This window comes from Ambystoma mexicanum, chromosome 8 (genome assembly GCF_040938575.1).
Source record: "Ambystoma mexicanum isolate Mex_15411 chromosome 8, UKY_AmexF1_1, whole genome shotgun sequence".
Lineage (NCBI taxonomy): Eukaryota > Metazoa > Chordata > Amphibia > Caudata > Ambystomatidae > Ambystoma > Ambystoma mexicanum.
Window position 1 is genome coordinate 667,036,896 of NC_090929.1, and position 23,137 is coordinate 667,060,032.

At 44.7% G+C, this 23,137-nt stretch overlaps 1 protein-coding gene across 1 annotated transcript in view; it reads right to left on the reverse strand.

The window, feature by feature from the left end:
• Positions 1–23,137, reverse strand: part of DNAJC16 (DnaJ heat shock protein family (Hsp40) member C16) — a 1,127,735-nt gene that overhangs the window by 476,981 nt on the left and 627,617 nt on the right. Inside the window, exon 11 of the mRNA XM_069610457.1 lies at positions 7,755–7,831. Within this exon, the coding sequence (XP_069466558.1) occupies positions 7,755–7,831 (77 nt within the window). The remainder of the gene's footprint in view (positions 1–7,754; positions 7,832–23,137) is intronic.

The window sequence follows — 23,137 nt, forward strand, 5'->3', positions numbered from 1 at the left end:
TCCGACGAGGGAGAAGCTGAGCCGACCTACCACGACGACATCACCGGTGGAGCCCTGCGGAACCGACTCACCACTTCCCAACGACAGAAGATCTCCCGGCTGGAGGCTTCTTCCCCTGACTGGTGGGCACAACCAGTTTACCTTCTTCTCTCCGCACCCCAGCCCGGCTTGTGGTCGAATTGCCCGTGCCAAGCACCCCGGCAACCGGATAGCCACTTACCACTGGGCCGCGAATAAAAGGACCGCTCCTTTTACCTGAGAACTCTGCGGCTGGTTTCTTCCCTGGCAGTGCAACGGACTCCTGTCTTCCTCCCCGACGAGATCCTCTCTTCCCCCGGACGAAGCACCGACTTGCATCCGCTGCCAGGAACAACTGCCCCCTCTGGAGTATTCTCATCACTTTAAGGTACCGTGTCCGCCAGGCCTCCCTTTCTAAAGATTGCTACAAGGTAATAATAACCCCTTAACCTTCTGGACTAGGCTGGCCGCCTTGACCCTCTAACTGGTCCCTTTCTTTGGTCCAACTCTTTTTGAACCTTTACAAGACTCCTGTGCACTGCAACCGTGTGACCTTGGACACATTTCGTTTTGATCCCCTTAAAGTGGATCCGGCCTACTGACTCTAAACTCACGGTGTTACTTTGCCTTCCTCTCTTGTGGTATTCGTGAAAAAGTGTTGGGATCTGTTTCAATTTATTCTCTGCTTTTCTCTCCCTTTTAAAACGAATTATTAGAGTGCTATCTACGTTAAGCGCTCACCGCTGTCTGAAAATAAGTGGGGCTTTACTTAAGACTTGTCTAATATTCTTCTAAGGGAGTGTATATCTTTTAGTGACCGTGTTTGTGAATTGCTTACTATTAGTGCCTGTGTGTTTTTCTAGGTGTGGTTTTAAATAAATAATTATATCTCTTTTACACCAAGCCCTGGTCAGTGTCTACTTGTTCTATTGTGTTCTTTTGACCTATTGTGAATGCTCTGTATACTGCCTAACTCTTCTTGGGGGAAGTCTGACTGCTCAGCCACAGCTACCAAGTGAATCTGTGTGGTACAGACTGCTACCAAGTGGGTTTACTGCCAAACACCTGTAGTCCTAAATCTTTTGCAGTGGTCCCAGAGGGAACTGCACAGATTTCTGCCTAACACGGGGCCAGGGACAGACTACTCAGAGCGAGAATGCTCCGCCAAGAGGTCAATAGCCTCCGAATCAGAGGCTTGTTCATCACTCAGCCCCTCGTCACAATCGGCGGTTGTGGCAGCAGGAGAACTAGACTCGGCCTACACGGCTTAACACAGTGCTCCTTCAGAGTTTTCGGACGCAGGAGCTTGCAAGCCACACAAACCGTCTCGTCGCGATTAAGGGGCAAACACCGATTACACTTATGGTGTTTATCCTTCCAAGGGAATTTGGCCTTAAAAGAAGGACAAAACCTAAACAGAGTCCTCTCCATAGCTGAGGAAATAAAATAGTGACGAAAAGACCCAGGGAACAAAGAAAGGAAAGGGAAAGGCATTCTCAGAAAAGGAAATGTCCACCCTGACCCCAGGGAACACTGTCCGTCGAAGGTCAGTGGAACCGTTTTCGGTGGAGACCTGGAAACAGCCATCGATGAAAGGGACGATAGGATAATATTAAATCATTTTAATCATTTTAATAATATAAATGTTACAGGCACGCCCATGTCGACGTCCCCTTTCGTTTCTCGAAATACAAGATGCAATACTCTGCGGTAACCAGTTAAAGGATCAAATGTAAAAGGATCGAATGTAAAAGGGCTGAAAACAAAAAGGATCACATTTTTTTTAAAAATTATACATATTTTTTTTTGGTTTTCGTATAGTTTAAAAAAGTGGTTTTTACCACAAAAACAGGGGTTAGGGGGAACCCCTCCCACCCCCCAAATGTAAAAAAAAAAAAAAACACAATTTTCGATCCTTTTGTTTTCGATCCTTTTGAATCGATCCTTTTGAATCGATCATTTTACCCTTCGATCCTTTGACCTACAACCCACTGGATGTCAGACTATATGCACAGCATGTGATTCTAAGCAGATTAACAAGCATCAGAAATTATATGATATGGTATTTATAACACGCCTATACACAAGTGTTTCAAGGTGCAACGAGGCAAGGGAGGGGGAACAGAGGGAAGACAGACAACGATCTTACTAGGCCAGGTGACATTGAGATCACGCAAGGGGAGGAAGCAAATTGCGGTAGGGGGGGCAATGGGGATGGGCCAGTGCAGTACATAGGATAACAGTAAAATAAATAAAACAAATAAAAAGTGCGACCAGCTGGTGGCAAGAACAAGGGTAAGTGCAGACATCAGGTGTCAAGAGCTGGTAGGGGGCTGTAGGGATACAGAAACAGCCCTCGAGTGCAAGGGTTGTCAGGGGTAGGAAGGCAGTGAGGGCGTGGCACTGGCGGGGAGGGGATCTGGGCCCGAGATCAGAGGGTAGCCAGGTAACCAGTGCAGTTTCAGTTTCGGCCAGGAGATCAGCAGGTGAGAGGAGGAGAGAAAGCAGAAGCAAAGAGAAAGGTCTTGAGTTGCTTCCGGAACCGGAGCTGGCTCTCAAGTTTCATAGAGGCAGGGAGGCTGTCCCAGAGGGAGGCCCCAGCTGAAGAAAGTTCTACCACCAACTCGTTCCTTGGAGAAGCGACTGACCCTGAGGGAGTTGGAGGCGGATGAGCGAAGAGCTCGAGAAGGAAGATATTTAGGAAGAGACAGCTGAAGGTATTGAGGCCCTAAGCCCCAGAAGGCCTTGTGGACAATACAGAGGGTTTTTTAACTTAATCCTTGCTGCCACTGAGAGCCAGTGCAGAGATTTCAGTCCTGGAGAGATACGATCCCTGGGCATGAGGCCAAGGACAAGTCTTGCATTTGTCCTGTTTTGGATGAGTTGCATAGGACGGAGAGTAGAGGCAGGCAGATTTAGAAAGACTGTTGCAGTAGTCCAGCCTAGAGAGAACCAGAGCTCTGGAGACACTGAGCTTCTGGGGGAAGGAGAGAACAGGAAAAATACCTTTGAGGATGTGGAGCTGGTAGTTTGAGATGTCAGAGATGTGAGGAAAGAAGGAGAGTGTGGAGTCGTAGATGACCCTGAGGTTTTTAGCCTCACAGGTGGGAGCAGGATGACGGCCAAGAGAGGCCGGCCAGAGGGTGACGGGAAAGAAGGGGCATGTGTGCCAATAAGGAGAATTTCGATCATACAGGCATTAAGGCAGAGATCATTGGCAATACACCACTCCTGGATAGTAGACAGAGATGATAGAAGGAGAAGAGGTGGCGCATCCGCATTGCACTGAAAGTTGGGGCAGAGAGCAGCAATTCGAAGGGCAAGAAGTGCCAGGTATTGGTTGAACAGCCAGGGAGAGGTTAGACCCCTGGGGAACACCACAGGTAGAGATAGAGGCGAGGAAGGACTCAAGTTGGACCTGGGAGGGTCTATCAGAGAGGAAAGAAGTCAGCCATGCCAGGGCCTGATCGGTGATACCCAGGTTATCACAGAGACGGTTGAGCAGGATGGCACGGTTGACTGTATCAAAGGCAGAAGAGAGATCAAGTAGGATGAGGGCACAGTGGGTGTAGGAATCGAGGTTGGAGAGCAGGTCTTCACGGATGTTCAGAAGAGCAGTTTCCGTGCTTCTGGCAGCTCTGAAGCCAGACTGATGGTCATGGAGACAACCAACAGATTTAGTGTGAAGATTAAGCTGGGAGATGGCCAGCTTTTCCATGAGTTTGCCCAGGAAAGGAGTGATGGAGATTGGGTGATAGTTAGCAGGGCAGGACGGGTCGGCAGATGGTTTCTTAAGAAGAGGGTGCACAAGAGTGCTTCAGGGGGTAAGGGAAGACTCCAGTGGCGACGGAGTGGTTGCAAAAGTCGGCCAAAGCCAGAGCCAGGGTGTCAACGTGGTCCTTGATGGTTTTGGATGAACAGGTGTAGAGGTGGAGCAAAGTACCCCCACCCAAAGCTCCTCACCCATGCTGCCTATAAGTTGGGAGCCAAAGAATGAGACACGTGCAGTACCAGTGAAAATACCTACACCGAAAAGAATCTTGGAAGTAAGGTTACCATTGAGGAAGCCATTCATGCATTCACAACAATATAAAGCCATTTGAATGAAAGGAAGAAGCCTGGTGACGTCATACAGAGCAGAGCTGACACACTCAGATGAGGCTGAATAGTATAGACTTTCTATAAGCTTTAAAGAGGTGATAAAGATTAGCAACATTTCGGGCTTGAGATGAAGATGCTCATGCTACAGAAATAATGAAGATATCAAGCCATTTTACAATTGTACAGATGCAGTAACGCAAGTAGACAAAGTATTCATAAAGGCTAGCTATGTAGTGAATCGATTGTGGCGATGCGCCAACGTATATGCATAGGAATGTATGGACTATGGGTGATTCCACAACGCATTTTAGCAGAGCTAGATCCAGTGAAAAGAAAGGCTTTCAGTGTGTTAAAGTTGGAAAAGCAATCGACATTCAGAGGTGAATCGAGAGACTGTTTGTGCAGTAGTTACAGAATGTGTGAAAAGAACAAAACTCCTGTCTTAGATGAGGAGTGAGAACATCGAAGATGTCAGAGGTTCATCATTTAATAGTAATTTAAATGCAGAAAGACTAAAACATGGTCTGCAGTCACGTGGTTGGATACAAGTAGACACAGGGACGAGCTGTATCGAAACCAAGAGACAGAGTATTCCTATACTCCATCTTATTCTCAGGCACAGAGAGCATTTCCAAGGCCAATCTTCAAAGGGATAATTGACTGGCAGACAGCAAGAGTGATGATTGATGACAGGCTAATTGGTGGGAAGCTATGGTTCTGACCAGCCCACCAGCACCTGGATGTTAGCCTGTGTAGGTGGAATATTACAGAGGGTTTCCAAGGTGCCAACCAATAATAGAAGGACACGTAGAAGAGAGCCCCATAGTTTGTATAACAAATGGGAAGTCGTGTATTTGATGACGTTCATAGTGACCTGCACTAGGGGAGGGCTTAGTTGCCCCACCTGATGATAGAGAACCAATCACCTTCCCTGACAAGTATGGAACATATACCTAAAAGGTTCCTTGTAAGCCTATCACTTTCCCAAGTAGGTTTTTGTATGTCTCAGTGAGACCGAGGACATTGAGGTGAAGTCCTTCAAGGAGGCGGCAGATGTCAGGAGTGTTTGACAGCTGAGCAAGAGTTTAGAGTGGCAATATGGAGAAGGTTGCCGTCCTTGAAAGACTTCCGGGGAGGGGTAGAGTCGATAGAGAAACAGTTAGAAAAGATGGGAGAGAGAGAGAGAGAGAGAGAGAGCACCATAGAATAGGTAGGGAGAGGAGAGAAGGGGGGGGGTGCAGAACACTAGGGAAGGAAACAGGGAGGGACGCAAGCAGACGACACAACAGTAGACGATTGGACAAGACGACAGGAGCTCAGATAATGGTAGAGAAGTTCGCTAGATGAACGCTTTGCTAAGAACTACAGAACGGCACTACTTTCACAATGTAGTTTAAAAACCGGAGAAAACACATCTAAATCTGAGAGTCCTGTATAGTGGGAAAAAGGCCTAGGTTTCACAATGCAGTTTTCAATACTTTCACAATGTAGTGTAAGTACCAGAGAAACACACACCTAAGTCTGAGAGCCCTGTATATGTGGCAGGGTTTTCAGAGTGCAGTGAAGGCTCTATCCCTAACTCAGGCCAGTCCTACCTTACTAAGTCGCTGCTGGTTGACGGCTGGCCACTGGCTTCCCCTGCTGACACCGGCAGACACGAGTAGAGCAGCCCTTTGCCTTGGGGCCCTTAGCCGCAGGGGCTGCCAGGCAGAGGGCTGCCATGGAGGGCTCCTTAAGAGGGCTCAATGGAAAGGTGCTGTGCGGGATGGGTGACGGTGGAGGGGGGTAACATGTAGAGGTGATTGGACAGACAAGTAACAGTGCACGAAGGGGAACAAGGAGCAAACATACACAGAAGAGGGTCGGGGGTTGGGATACAACACAGCAACTGGGTGCCTGGAAGTGCAAAAGGCACAAAGGGGTCTAAAACGGCACCGCACTTACCAGGGGTGCAGGACCAAGGCAGAGCGAGGAGGAGCAGCAATGTGGGTCTCATGCCCCTGCAGGTGAAGGTACAGGGCCAACAGGCCAATGGGAAAGGTACTGGGTGGGATGGGAGGTGGGAACATGCAGAGGGGCCCTACATGTTGGATTATCCTGACAACTTATGTTTTCAACTAATGCGGGCATCAGTTCACAGTGATGGTGGAGACATCACCCATTCATCTGGGCTAAGGGTCAGATAATTCATCCTCAGTATCACTGCCTTGCTAAGTTAGTTCTTGACTTTATCTTGTTTTCATTTTTTCATTTGTATACTCTGGTTCGGACATGAACACCTGAAGACCTGCCATTGTACATTTTGAATGGGAGATAAAATATGTACTAGCGGTGATTGCTGACGGAAGAGAACTGGCTGTAAAATGAGTAACAACGATATCACACTAAGATAATAAACCTTTGTCAATCACAGATGTAATAAGACAGTACTAGAAAGATAAAATGAATGCAGATGCAACAGTGAACATCTTTTCATTGTTGAAACATCTATTGATGCGTACATGCATCCCTGCGTAAGTTACATGCTGCATCTGTAACGTAAATAATGTTAAACACTTACTGGATGTTCAAATCTGTTGTAGTTTTACCAAGATTTAGGAAGTGATTGGGAAAAGCTTAAATTAATTTAAAGCAATGAAGAAACCATGGGACACTTGTGGATAAGAAATTGAAAATGGAGAAATACTGTGTTTAAATGTAATGCAGATTATTTCATCTTTTGAATTTCCAGTGACACGTGATGGGATAAATGCAGTGAGACTATGTGCCTCATTACAAGTTTTGGTGGTATCTTGGCGGTAAATCCAGAGATACCACCAAATGGAATTACCATTACCGCCACTTGGTCCGGCGGTATTACCGCCTGATTACAAGTGGTGGTAGGCAGTGTTAGTCCTCATAGGACTCCATGGGGATTTCAGCGGTATTACCTTTGGCGCCAATTCTGCAGATTTGGCTTAATTTGGGGGAGAAGGCAGAGGAATTATGCTGGGTCTTTCCTCCACCTTTTACCCCCAAACTCGTAGTTTACATAGTATTACTGCAATTTTTACTGCACCGCCCAACTCGTAATGAGGCTGAATGTTTGCTCCAGAGGTCACAGGTCCACTAGTAGGGATTTTGCTCCAATTTGTGCTGCCAGAGCATTCAAACTTAATGCAACCATGTCAGACTTTGCATGACCAGAAGATGGCAGTAGGGAACACAGGTGTGTTGTAGTCATAACTGCATCAAAATTTAAGTGATGCTCCATAGAGAAAACACTTATGTATCACTATGAGGTGCAGAGCGGATGTACAGAATAATGGGTACATGGGTGACCATTCCTTTAATGGCTCTATGCACATAGATGTCCATAAACACAGCCTATATCCATGGCTAATTTACTTCCCTCAAAGTCTGATTTAAGTAAAAAAAAAGACATCAAAACTCTTTTAGAATAAGTGGATACCACAACTCCCATCATACACTGGCATATGATAGTCTTTTTCCACGACATATCCAACAGTAATGTCCCAGGACACCTCTGCATTTCACACACTAGCAATCCAGCACTCTCGTACACGTACTGCTATAAGTGTTAACGTCCAGCTGATCCACAAAACACAGAATTAGAATGTCTGAAACATACATACCAGTTATTATGAAGCATACTGTCCCAGCATTCGGACCAATATTCTACTGCAGTGTAGAACCATCGGAGGAAAAACACCTGCGGGCATATAAAAGCAAGGGTTCAAGTACAGAAGGGCACCATTGTGATTGTGGCCAAGGATAGAGGAAAGCAAAAGGAAAATATCTATATCTAATTTGAGTTAGGACATCAAATGCGAAGAAAATTAATCAAGGAACATTAGGTGTCTTGCATATAATTGGCCGAGAGATTTTCTGGAACTATGTGTACACAAAAGAATAAAAGGGAACCATTCCAATGCTGAATCTGCATAGATTTAATTGGCAATGCTTGATGTAATTAAGCACTAATGTTGCATGAGAGGCCCAATTCAGGGTTATTGGCACTCAACCCATTTAACAGCGGGTCAAGGGACATTACCACCTGTAATGGCCGTAGGAGAGGGGTGTTATTTCTATTAGGTCCCCGGAGCAAATCACCAGGTTCTTAGGGAAAGGTCCAAAGTAAAAAAGCAATCAATGAAAAACAGAAAAAAAAGAAGAAAAAAAAAAAGGTATGGAGCGGAGCCCCTCTTCCATTTCCATAGCCATGGAATGATGGTGCCAGAGTGATGTAGATGGCCGCAGTACTAAGCAGCATTATAGGACTACTGTTATTGAGGTATTTGTAAAACCGTCTTGGGAGAATTGTACAACCATCTAACCATAAGGTGGGGCAGTATACTCAGCCCAAAAGGTAAACTAAACTGCTCTGTGGTATAGTGTGGCAGAGCAGTCAAGCCTAACTCCAAGGAAGGAGAGGTAGACTGATGCAGTAGCAGTACAGGTAGCCCACACACTTGTCCAACGGGAAACAAAAATGTGTTAGTACATATTGTTAGCCCAATAAGTACTTTAGGTAGACTTAACAGTAAAACTGATTACATTACAGCCCAAGAAAAAAATAGTGATACTAAAGGGATACATTGGCACAGGCATTCTCCATAAGGAGAATATAGATACATACAATAAATAGAAAATACATATAAAAACCCACTGTTGCAAGATACAAATCCAGCTTTTGCTTAAAGTTCACTAAGGTGTATACAGGGAAGTGTCCCGAGGTCGCTAAATACCACAAAAGTTACTTTAGAAATAGGTAGTGGTGAGTTAAAAGTCCTCTATCCTGGACACTTGAATCTAGATGGTTACGCATTGCTGTTGTGTTGAAGTTAGGCTTTCTGCTTTGCAGTTTCCTCCCTCAATCCCCCCCCCTTTCTTCTCAGTGTTCTCCCTCCATGGTGCTTTCAATCTCCCCTATCGTCTCTAATTGCTACTCTATCACCTATCTTATCTCTCTCTTTCGAAGTCTGGAAGGAATCAACTGGTCTCCAATCCAGGCCTGCCCATCGCTGGCACCTATGTCAACAGTTCTTCCAGGCACACTGTCACAGACATCCTCTTTGTCGTTCCCACTCCGGACCTTTGGATTCCCCATATGGTCTCAGTGCTCTCCCCCTTCTCTTCCTCACCCATTAATGGTGGCATCCATTTGAAAGTACTCTTGGCATACTTCCCCATCCTATAGGGCCATCATTAATGTCCACCTGAATGGCACTGTCATGGTCCAGGGCTCTCAGCCCAACCGCCTCCTTCGCGATAGGTGTCTTCTGTCTCTCATCAACTCCTGCCACCTCTCTAGCCTCCTCTGCCACCACAGACTTGTGTACCACATTCCTGTACCCCTCATCGGAAGACCTTCAAAAGAGGCAACCAGCTCCAATTAGCTACCCTCAACCCTCGCTCTGCTGTTAAACACTACTCTGACATCTGCCACATCCTTAAAGACCTCGACCTTGATGTCCTAGCTCTCCTAGACGTGGTTCACAGTCAGCTCTGTCACCAGTTTTGACACTCTCCTCCAAGAGGACTACACAGTCCACTCTAAGCCTAGGACTAACCGGTCTTGCGGGTGGAGTGGCCCTGACCTTCCCTGAATGGGTCCCTGCTACCATCATACCCAATCAGTCCCACTCCTTCTTTCGAATGTCACGTCTGCAGACTTGATGACTCTCCTATCCTCTCGCTGACTCTTGCCACAATCTACAGACTCCCTGGTCCAGTCTCCCTCTTCCTCTCAGTGTGGTCTGACCTCACCTCTTGTCTCCTGGCCTCCATCTCTAAGCTTCTCTTGGGAGACTTCAATATTCATCTCTACTCCCTTGATGCGGCATCTGGACTCTTCTGCAACCTCTGTGCCCCTCATTCCCTCTCCATTCCGGTCCAACTCACTCAGCCGGACACACATTGGATGCTCTCATCTCAGCAGACATCCCCATCCCCATCTCCAACCCTCTCACTACACATCTCTCCTGGTCTGATCATGCTCTCTTGTCCGCTCACCTGGACCTCTTGGGCCCCCAGCTAAGCCCCTGCCCGCACAGTCAGGCTCCTTCACCATCAATCAACCGAGGAAGCGAGCGTCAGTTGCTGCTTTGCCACCGCCTTCATTCCCCCTCTCACTCCTGCCACAGACTCAGTCCTTACAAACCTTCAACTCTCCATCTCCAACACTCTGGACATCTTTGCCCCGGTCATGAGCATCCGCATGAAGCCCGCCTCCAACACCTGGTAAGACTACGATCTAGCCTCTCTGAAACGCAAGTGCTGAGTTTAAGTGGCATGCTTCAAGCACATCGTTTGACAGACTGGCATGCTGGCCGCTCCAAAGGCAATACAGACTATCCATCCGCTCGAAGAAGAGGGCCCATATCAAATCTGCATCTCTGGGGCCACTAGCAACACAGCTGAACTGTTCAAAATCTACAAGAAACTTGCCAATTCTACTGTAGTCTCCATTTCTCTTCTGCCTTCCCTGACCCTCTGCACTGCACTAGCCTTTCACTTCATTACTAAAACTCAGGCCATCCTGTCCTCACTCTCCTCTACCCTTCACCCTCATTCACTCTCAGGCCTCCTTTGGCGTCCCTCTCCTCTTTCTCTCCCATGTCACATTATGAGGTCTCTAGACAAGTCTGCTCTATGAAGGTCTCTTCCCAACAGGTGGGCCCCTGCTCCTCCAGAACTATCCAGGACATTACCTCCCTTACTCCAGCAATGGCTGATTTCTGCAATCACTCCTTTGCCACTGGCTCCTACCCAAGCACTCCCTTGAGCACCCTATCCTCAAAAAGCCTTCTGCCAACCCCTCCTGTCCGGCTAACGGAATCATTCAAAAAGACAGAATAAAAGACCGAATGGGAGATTTGGCCGAATTTCGGCCATTCGAAAATACTGAACGACCGAAAGGTTTGACCAAATCCCCCATTCGGTGGTGGGGCCTGCGGGGGTGCCCCCCACACCCTTGCTCACAATATTGTGAGTGAGGGCTGCAGGGGTGTCACCCACAGCCAATCCCGGGGGCGGGGGGGTGGGCGGAACAAAGGACCCTGCATCGCCAGTTCCCGATCACAAAAGTGAAAAGGAACAGGCGTTGCAGGGGCACAGCGAGTCGGCGTCACACAGCGAAATGTGCTGCAGCAAGGTAAGTAGGGTGTGGGGATGTGGGTGGGGGCCAAGTCGGAAATGTTCAGGGGAGAAAAGACCGAAGGTTATTTCCGAAAAAATAATCTTCGGTCTTTTCTCCCTCAAACATTTCTGTAACAGGCTTTCAACCCCGATACCCGGCTTACTACCACTCCATCTCCATTACCCCCTGCCTGGGCAAACATTTGGAGAAGATGGCCATCCCCCATCTTATCCACCACACTGATTCTGTTGGTTGTCTTCACAACCACCAGTCTTGGCTTCAGAGCAAGCCAGAGGCACGGAAACTGCACTCCTGAACACCTGTGAAGACTTGCACTCTAATCTCGATTCCAACTCTCCTTCCGTTCTCCTCCTTCTTGATGTTTCCTCTGCCTTTGATACGGTAAATCATGCCACCTTTGTATATCCTTATAATCCATATAAATCAGCTCTGATAACCTTGGCATTACAGTCCTGGCACTGGGCTGGTTGAACTCCTTCCTGTTTGACCGACCATCCCTGGTTCAACTGGGCCCTTCTCTCCTCCATCACACTCTCCACCTGTGGTGTCCCGGAGGGCTCCATCCTCTTGCTGTGGCTCTTCAACATCTACCTTGCACCTCTAGCCGATTTGATCTCTGCCTTCTCTCCTAACTGCAAGTGTTATGCGGACAGCACACAGCTCTCCTTCAAGCTCCCTCCACTGCCTCCTTCTTCCTCACTCATTCCTGACCGTCTGTCAGCCATTCAGGCATGGAGCACAGCTAACAATCTCTGCCGTAATGCCAGTGAGACCGAGCTGCTTCTCATTGGGACCCCAGCTACTTCCTTCCCTCCTACTCTCTGGCCGCCCTCCATGGTCCTCCCCCCTCAACTCACCCTCCTGTGAGACAAAACACCTTGGTGTCATCTTCGACTCCTCTCTCCTCCTTTCCTCACATCACATACCTTGCCAAGAATGCCCACTTTCAGCTGCACCACCTCAGAGGCATTCTCCCTTTCCTCACCTTCTCCCAGAACCAATGGCTCCAGAGCAGTAGTCCTCTCCAGGCTGGACTACGGCAACAGACTCTTCCTCAATCTGCTGAATTCCTTTTCTTCGGCCCCTTCAACTAATACAGAATAGGACGGAGACTTATCCTTGGCCTCAAGCACAGGGACAGCATCTCTCCAGTTCTGTCAGACGGGTGCAGATATGCCAGCAAAGAGCTTCAGGGAACACAAGAGGAGAACCTAAAGAAGAGCTCCTGATCCAAGTTCAAGACCGAATAGCACAACAAAGATATGCAGCACAGCAGGTTTCAGCGCCAATGCAAGTCAAAGGAGAAGACATGGTTTGAGGATACCTGCAGAGATCTTTGCCCACAGTCCATGGGAACGCATGAGGTCAAGTATCAATAATAATCCACACACCCAGGAAACAGGGGTAGATACCCATGTTTGTAGTTGCCAAAAAGACAGCTAACCAAGGGGTTAACTAACCTTTTTCTAGAAGCAGTTTCATGATCTGAAATACCCATTGGCTGTTAAGTCCTTACTTAAACCTTGGACCAACGACCCAGACAGCGAATAAGAATAATAGCAGACCTTAGTAGAAGTGGGACCTACAAGCCAGTGGTGGAAGCAACAACAAAAAGGAAGGCAAACCCACCAAAGTAGGTTTCAGTGGCTAGACGAACAAAGAGTGGAAACAATGCCAGGAAGAGAACAATGGTAGGGGTGACCCAGGAAGGCATACCTTCTGGCCAACACCCATTAAAGCGATGATAACTTCCAACACCAAGTTGGGAGACCCAAGCAGTAAAAACAGGAAGCAGCAGTAAACGGTCCAAGCACAGAAAGCCTGGTCCAGCCAGCGAGGGGGACTAGGATAATGTCAAGGAGAGCCCAGGAAAGGGGTCTAGCTGCCAACAATCAGAACCAGAGCTTCAGCTACAAAGACACTAGTTCAGGTAGTATGGCCAAATTCTGACTAAAACATCAGCAGCAACTTCTTGGTGCAAAAATCGCTCAGCAGGAAAGTGAACCTGCAGGAAAATTCAAACATAATTGAATGGAGGCAACTACATAAACCTATACACAGAGGGGCTGGCCTACGTCAGCGAAACATTCAATCACCAGTCAGGTTTCCCCGAAATCCACCTAACATACAGGTTCCCTCCCACAAGATGTGACCTAGCTAGCACAAGGCCAGGAACGGGTCTAGATCAGTACAGGCCAATATGGAGGCTGCAGAGCTGGGCTCAAAGGAAGCCCATGTGTGCGCAACAACCATTTTAGACCTGTCTGAAAAAAGAAAGGCCCCCAAATCCAAAATAACAGAGCAGAGATGTGTCAGTATGATTCACATTGGTCTGCTGGTTTACTTTTCTTCAGAATCACTACAATATTGAATTCTCCAAGATCGAGAAAGAATCCTATTCTCATGAACAAGCATTATTGAGAACTACACAGTTATTTACCCATCTCAGTCTGCATTCAATGTGACCTGGGGAGGGTAATATTAGTAATGGTCTTCTAAAGAGTACATGTGAATAAAAATAAAAGGAGTAGGTACGCGTACAGAAAAAAAGCAGACACGAGAAACTGTGCAGGGTAGTCAAGAAAGCAAGACAAGAGGTGGATAGGTTGGAGGTTGAAGAGTATATTCTGCGAAGAAAGACTGGTCGGACAGAAAGAGATTGAAGGAGAGGAGGTAGATCAGAATGAAGAAAACATGGGTTGGGTATGGAAGCATAAGTACGCAAGGATCACAGATTCAGCAGCAAATATAAGGAGATGGGGAGAGGGACATGAAGGAGAGCTTGCAAAAGGGGAAGGAGCAGGACCTGAACGTTTACCAGGATAGCAGAGAATACTCCACTCCTGAAAAGGCACTTGCAGCCAACTCCTTGGGTAATTGGATTCCTTTATTTAATCTCAGGGTCTGGAGTGTGTCAACTCTCCACTCTCTCCTAGCCCAACATAGATACTCTTGGCCAAAACAGATACAGTTTAGATTCAAATTCAGAAATGGGAACGGAGAGATATAGACCATAGAGAGTAAAATGACCAGCATAATTCTGGATCAGGAATGGAGTGGGGGAGGTTTTGTTAAAAATATGCACTTGCACTGGCACTGGCTAGTGATAATTGACTGTTGACGAGTAAGAAACATTGTGCTAGGTACATGTAGAGAATTGAGGGGGCAAGTGACTTTTTATCCCTGGTAAAGTGACATTTTTACCCTGCTATAAACATGTGCTTAGGTTTATAGAAACACATTCCTGATTCTAAGGAACACATATATATTGTCATAGATGGCTAAAAGAACACTCCAACTCCTAAAGAGCATTCATTGGTTTCTAGAGACGTTTTTGGCAGGGCATTAGTGCTATCCCTCACACCCTCGTCTAGATACAGAATGTTCCACTGTAGCTCAGGTGTCTTTAGTCCCCAGGTTAGCGTATTGACCCCCTACTGTATAATCTCTAGATAGTGGTCAACGAGGACCTAAGGCATTCTCATTCTATATCTAGGCTTCCTCTGGGACTTTCTAAACTGGACCTCTATTATTGAGGTTGCTGTGCCTTTCGGACACGCTGCCTGACTCAGTCTCCTTTCTCTCACGCCTTAATAGTTCTCTCCCTATCTCAAGACTGCTATTCTATCGATACTCCCCTGCACCCAACTCCACCCACCTTCTCTCCTCCTCCTCTGTCCCACCTATCTCTCTCTCTCCAACTATATACATTCACCCATCAATGCTTCTACTACTACTACTCCCACCATCTTCTGCTCAGTCACTATCGGTTTATAGTGATAATGTAGAAAACAATGTCGAAAGTCTTTTTTAGAAAAAAAAATGTGGAAAAAAATGTTCTAATTTTTCAATACGTTTTTTTTTTTTAAATGGGGGTTCCCCCCCAACCACCCCTTTTTTCATTTTACCCATTTTTTATACTTACCAAAGCCAAAAAATACATATAAATAAAAAAAGAATACATTCGACTTTTTTTCGACATTTTTGTCATTCGACATTTTTTCTAAATTATGACTGACCACCGTCACTATCCATTCACACTCTACACTCCCTCTAACATTCTCTCTCACCTTGCAAGCACACTCACCACACAGTACCACTTGCTCTAACCAACCAATACCTCACAATTTGTCTAACTCGCACTCCAATCCACCACCTTTCTTCCTGCTGGTCTTTTAGTCTGCTAACTCCTCCTCTGACCTCACCCGAACAACACACCATCCTGTTTCCTGTCGCCCCCCCCGCCCTTACCCTCTTCCCTCCTTCTCCCATTGGATTACTGGCCCTGACCAATCTGGTGCTTTTGTTACCCCACGCGGAAGGTGAAACATGCATTGTGGTGTACAAATAGCGGGTTATGCCCAGTCTCTTTCTCCCACACAGGGCTGCAATGCTACAACAATGGTGGCCTTGTAGAGGAGCAGACGTGTACTGCATTGATAGAACCCGCCCCCTCACCTCCGACATATTGGATTAAAGACAAGAAGACACTGTGCATGACACCAGGTATCATTCCAATACTGCATCTGGTGTATGAGACACGTTATGCACTCAGACAATCGTACCGAATGTACCCTCGAACTGAAGGGGTAGCAGGAGATTTGCAAACACGGAATATCGAAGAGTTGTAAAGAAAATCTGACACGTGCAAAGGAATGAAGATGTAATTAAAGAAACAACGGTAAGCCTGCATACAAATGGGAAGAAACCATATATACACAGAGATAAGTAACCAGATGTGTAGTAAATGTACATATGCAGAAACGCAAGGAAGATGAGTCACATAGAAGTTTACGGCAGTAGAAAATATAACACGGGTAAAGTGGCCATGTGGAAAAGATGGACGTCGACTCTGAATAATAGTAAGCGAAAAGCTCGAAGGAGAGAGACCAGGGCTGCAGAGCTGACAGGCACTGGTATTGAATTTGTGCATGAACAAAGAATAGCTGTTGGCCAAAGATTAAGGATGCCACAGCAAGAAGCAATTGCAGAGTACAAATGGAGTCAACTAGGATAATGAATATACACAGGCTGCGCACCCGCGAAAAGTACAGCAAAGTACTGTTGGCTGTGTTGGCTTTTGACTGCTGCTGGAATCTGAGCCTTTCAACTTTATTTGTGCTTTCAAAGCGTTCAGTACGATCGAGTGCTTTCATTTCATTTGGCACTGGAGGACGTCTTTAACAGAGACACCTGGTCTGCCTGGACTTCTACAAAGGGAAAAGGAGGTGACTGTGTGCTGACATTTACATTTACATAGAAGCATACTAGAACACTGTGGGCTTCTTGATGATCGTGTAATACGAAGCAGTTCACTTACAATTCCCTTCTTTGTTTTTATTTTTAAGGTGTGTTTTGGTTGATGGACCTGCCCCCTGACCTATGACGCCTTGCCTGCCCTTTAAAAATCACGCAGCCTAGCGCACACGCGCTGCGCACCCGCGAAAAGTACAGCAAAGTACTGTTGGCTGTTCGCTGGTGAGGCTGGGTTGGCTGGTTTGAGCGAATAGAAAATCTATGGTCCTTTTGAAGTTTTTAGGTTAACATGAGAATGCAAGCGTTTCCTACAACCTGTATTTTGAAGGTATTGTGAAAACTTAGCTATACGTGGTGTTTTATAGTTTCACGTGATATTTTGGCTGTGACTTCCCCAGTCAGCCAATTCTTATCAAACCCTACATTGGGAGTAGTACACGCGTATTGTGGACGTGCATTTGTGATAGGGCTATCAAAAGGGCTGTTACGGCTGTTTGAGCTAGCGAGTGGCGAGGGGTGAATCAACATTATAAAAATTGACTTGTTTTTTGCTTTAACTGGTTGTATAAGTGGCAAGCCTTGGTTGCTTCTAGTGAAGTGTTGTGAAGTCTCCCACTAACTTGGAGAAATGTTTACCTTATGCACAGGCATGCCACCTAAAGGCGCTAGAAATGATGATTTTGACACTGCATTGGTTACTCCCAAACGTGTTAACAGCATTCCCAGCGCTCCTCGCAAGAACGTATCACGCGCCAGATTGTTATCGAATATGCCGGATATTCGGAAATTTTACCAAGAAAGCCCACCCTGAAGTGTTTCAACAGTAGTGGTCTCTAATGTTGGGCAGGAAGTGCAAAATGTAACTGAGAAAGTGGAGGGTGATGCAAATAGTGCAATAGACTTATGCGCCCCCTCTGATTCCCTGATGATGGCCTTCAGTCAGAAGGACCTTTTGGGTGAATTTGTTGTGCCAGCTAAAACGGGTCTGATTGTACCACCCCCAGTAAATGAAATAACCACTGTACTAATACACGTACCGGTAACTACCTGTCCACAAGATGGTACCAAAGGAGCGATGGGAGTGACTGAGTGTGTAAGGAATCAGAGAATGGATGTGCTGATATGTGTATAGAGGAGGCCATTAGGCCTCTGAATTCGAATATGAATAATCAGGACATACAAGCTGGTGATTTGGATGAAGGAGACCATCTTTCGCAATCACCAGTGATGTTTACTGACTCACAACATGAGTCCTCAGTACTATCAATTTCCTTTACGCATCCTACACCACGACAGGGCAGGACTAAAGAAAGAGACCTAAATGAAGGTGGAGGGCTAGTTGCAACATTAGGGACAGAAATTACACTACAGGCTATGAATACTGCCCTTTTTACACTGGCCAGACTATATGAATCCTTAGACTCTCGTCTTACAGATCAAAACTTTTTACTAAATGAATTGGTTGAATAAGATCGATAAATGATCAACGGGAAGTAAGGAATGTCCCGATTGATACAAGTGGACAATAACCAAAAGGAAATCATACAAACTCAAATAGTAGAGGTTGTGCGAGCGATAATGTGTTTAGATAAAGAAGATCAAGCCAATGAGGTAAAGGCAATCGTTACCAAACCAAAAAAGAAAAAATGTAAAGAACAAACAAATGGTTGTGCGATGCATCAAGAAAAAGGGGAGGAAATTCTAGAGATAAGTGACCAAAAAGAACAAAATAAAATACATTTTAATGCTACAGAGCATAAGGTGGTCACATCAGATATTCCAGTTTTTAATATATTTTCTGCTCAGAATCTGCAGATACATTCTAAAAAAAACTGCTCATAGGACTAAAGTACTATCACAAAAGAAGGAAAAGAATCAGAAAATAACGAAGCTGCAAAAAAGTAAAAACTCCAGGCAATTCATAAAGTTATTAACCTTGCCTGATAAACGATTGCAGGATAAAAGTGCTGCAATTGTGAGAAAATATGCGGCAATAGCCAAAATAAAGGGTCTATCAACACTACACTCTCAGGTAGTGAAGGAGAAATCAGACACCTCTCAATCTGAACTAAAATATGCCCCGTTGGATAAACTGGTCCTAGAAATTGGTAAAATGAACGAGAAACAGGAGGTAGACAAAAGAACTGAGGCTAGAATTGGTGAGGTTGATCAATCTTCAGAAGTTGGATTACTCGCACTGCCTAGACCAGAGAAATATCTAACATTAGAAGAGCGCAGAGAAGAAATTGAAAAATCACTGCGGCAATATTTGACACAACCGGTAATGACCCCTAAATACTTGGACGAAAACCCTCCAAAGTGGTTAAAAGAGGTGAGAATGAATGTGCCTGTGAACGCTCCGTCGAGTCATTTGGAATTGAATAGGGGGGTTGTCGGCAGGCAAGTAGAGGTGAGGTTACCTCTGATCCCCTGTGCCCAGAACACTCCTAGCTTTAATAGAACTTATAATGGGAGAATGAAAAGAATGAGAGAATGAACGGCAGACATGGTAACTGTAATGAGCTGACTCATGTAAGTTTGATAATGCAGTGCAGGGGGGGGAATTTGGGGTGCACGATCTAAATAGATCATCAGTTCTAAATATTCTGGGAAATGTTCCACGGCTACAAAGTGTGAAGTCATCAGATTTAGCTCAGATTGAATTCATTCATGAATATGATAGAACGGTGGTTAAGATCTGGATGACATCAGATATGGTAAAGGATGCAATCTGGCAAGAAAGAATGGAAATCTATCAGATGGGTTTCATGTTACTGAATTTGGCTGAGAATGCGCAGAGAAGTGAACTAACTCAACCAAAATTGTTCAACATGCCTGAAGGTAAACCATGGAGGCAAAATCCGGTCTCAGTCTCGTATTCCAATATGCCTGTCAAACAATCACGAGTAGTCACCTTTGCAGCTAATGAAGTAATGCAGAGGAGATGTTAGCTAAATAACATCACAGGAAAACAACTTGTAAGGGCGGCATCTTGGAATACGAGAGGTAGTGCTCATTTGTCCTCCACGTCTCAGATACAGTTAGAACAATATGACTTATTAATGCTCCAAGAAGTATGGTTGGAATCTGTGCCAGTCTGGGAAAACCATCAACTGGAACTGATACCAGCGACTAGTAAAAATCGTGGTAGACCTAAAGGGGGTCTGTTGGTGGTACTCAAGACTGGTAATGGATGGAAGTTGATGCCGTGGCACTCCCCAAATAGGCATATTCAAGTTGTAAAAATTACGCATGGCCAAAAAAACATAGCCTGTGTGAATATCTACTGGAATCATTTGGATATTAAAGATAGCACCTTTTTAAATGACATGGGGGACTGTTTAGACTTAATAGCAAGGGATGCCACGATTAACCACACTATTGTGGCGGGTGATTTGAATATGAATTGTTTGGGAAGTGACACGGGAAAACTATCGGCAACTGCTAGACAATGGAACTTGCTGATGAGTGAAAGAGGTCTAAATATGGTGAATGGTGCAATATCTGAAGACATTCCCCCTAAGTGTACTTGGCGAAGAGGCAAATCAACGTCTATAATTGATTACATCTTTGTTGATAATAATATGTTCAATATGCTGACTGAGCTCAAAGTTTTAGAGCTTAAACAAAGTGATCACAGCATATTGGCAATTAAATGGCAATGGAATGTCGATTTGATGGGGAAAGCCAAGGATTCATATCACAACTCCGTAGTGGTTTCTGCGAAGGGCAATCGTTTCAGATGGACGCCGCCTATGTTATCAGACTTACTGAAAATCATCTCATATCCAAAAGATATGTTGGAGCCAAACCTATTATATCAAGAGGGGAACTATCTTCCAGCCTTGCATTTATTCAAAAAGAATAGCGTTAATGGGGGGCAGAATGATTATAAAACACGTAGACACGTGAGTGATAATGAGGTGTCCTTAAGAAAAACACAACTCAGGAAGGAGATACGTAGAATCAAGACATGGGATCCTGTACTACGTAAAGCAGCAACTATTAAAATGAAGAACTCATATAAAAATTGGCTAAAACAGCATCGAGCTCATATGATTTCTCAAGATGCAAAAATCATGCTATACTCATTGACAACTAAAAGTTCTGCTTTGATTTGGGGTTTGATAAAAAGTGTATATGTTCCTGTTCAATCTATTAGCCAAGTTAATGCTGTGCCGGAGGAAGTTTGGACAGAGTATTATTCATCCTTATATGCGAGTAGTACTTGGGCTAAATATCCACCAGGTCAGGTTCCTAAGGGATTAGTACAACTAAAAATCCTGGAGGAAGATATTTTATACTATATAAAGAAATTGAGCTCTTCAAGAGCAATCGGCCCGGATGGGCTTTCAAATTCCATGTTAAAAGAACATCCTGAAGCATGGGCTGACATTCTGCATGTAATATTTGATCAAGTAATTTACACAAACAAATTACCAACCTCTTGGCAGAAATCGATACTAATCCCTATCTATAAAAAAGGGGATAGAACTAATCCCAGAAATTATAGGCCGGTAGCATTATTGGATGCACCTGGGAAAGTGTTTGCCCGTTTTGTGTTGGAAGAATTTAACCAATGGACCGTAAAATCTGGAATTAATGATCCATTTCAGACGGGCTTTCGCCCGGGGCTGGGAACAGGAGTTAATCTACAGGTCCTTCATGCCATTAAAAAACACGAACTCCAGATGAATCAAAACCTGTACATGGCATTCATAGATTTTGAAACCGCCTTTGACTCTGTTTCTAGGCCTCTGCTATTCAGGAAGTTAGAACTTAGGAGATGTCCGGAATATGTGAAACATTGGATTCAGGAGTTTCACACGAATACCTCAATTCAAGTGAGAACTTCACTCGATGGCACCCTAACTCGCAACATTCTTACCTTTAGAGGCTTGAAGCAGGGGTGCCGAATGGCCTCCTCCTTATTCAATTTCTATATAGCTAATATAGCTGAGGATTTTAAGACTGTGGTGGCGGACTCTCCACGGCTGGCTGCACGTGTGATCCCCTGGTTGTTTTATGCGGATGATTTGGTTCTGCTGTCAAAAACAGCCAGGGGGTTACAGAGGCTGCTGGAAGTAGTAGGAACTTTTGTCAAGCAAAATGAATTGAGTATAAACTTGGCAAAGTCAAAGACTATGACGATTGAAAATAAGTACAAGAGAAAGACCGCTCATCTCTCCTGGTTTTTGCAAGCACAGCGGTTGGAAAATGTTAAGGAATATAAATACCTTGGCCTCAATGTAAATACAACTGAGGCAGACACACCTTATTATAAGGAAATTAGACAGAAAATGAAAACAGCCACTGCCCAGGCTAACTTATTGAATCATAAATATGGAATGTTTACATGGAAACCTATTATCATATTTTACTGCCAGAAAGCAGTACCAACAGTGACCTATGGTGCTGAAACGAGATCCTGGAGAGATGATAGGTTTTGGTCTGTGTTAGAGGGTATTTACTGGAAATCGATCTTGAAGCTGCCCAAATCGGTGTCAATACATTTAATTCGATATGAGTTTCGGTTGACATCACTCTACACAATATATATGTGGAAAATGTGCTGCATATATCGTACATTTCTTATCTCAATAGTAGAAGACTCAATCATGCATATCTTGTCAACATATATTCTAACGACAGAGCACCATGCGATGGCATTGTGGAGGCGAATGGTTCGAGATTTTTTGATAAAAACTGATGTATCTGATAATATGTTGATCACTAATCCAGTGAAAGCAAAGACCAAAATTCTATTATGGGATTGGTGCAAGACTTATGACCAATGCATAAATAGTAAACAAGGAAATGTGTATAAGGTGGAGATAAAGTTAAGAACAGCTGAATCATACGTAATGAAATTCCCGGGTGCGAGACATAGAGACATGTTCTTGAGATTTAGGCTTAACATCTGGCATACGAGGGATGTATTAGCAAAATGGAAACTAATCTCTGAAAAGATGAGCTATTGTAGATTTTGTAAAATTACTGGAGTGAGGGAAACATTACATCATCTAATAGTCATTTGCCCCTCTTTAATTGAGAAAAGAACTGTGTTTTTTAGACCTCATTTCGAAGATTACACACTATTGTCGAAGGAATCACTGTGGTGGTATTTATATAATACCAGACTGACCAAAGTCAGAATTGCAATAGTCAACTATTTATTGGCCTTGAAATTAACTGATGACAACAAATGATCCAATGTTTGATGTGATAGTTGAGTACGATCATTAAGCAAGAATGTGTTCAATCAATGCCTTGGTTATATTAAATGTATTTAACTTTGAAATCGTATAAGGGCGTTGGCTGCTGAAATAATGAAGAATAAATTGTATTGTAAGGGTAAAGAAGATAGGAAGGAACTTTTAATTTAGTTTTCATTTTCACTTACATTGTAAGGGCAAAGAAGACAGGAAGGAATTTTTAATTTAGTTTTCATTCTTACTTTTCTGTCCTTTTACTTTTCTGTGGGCTGTATTGTAAATAGAGAGTTGAATGAAATTTTAATAGTTAGTGTCATTAAGGATTTAGTTTGATTAGATATGATCTGAGGATCGATTTAGTCATTGGCCAAGGCTTTGGTTATGA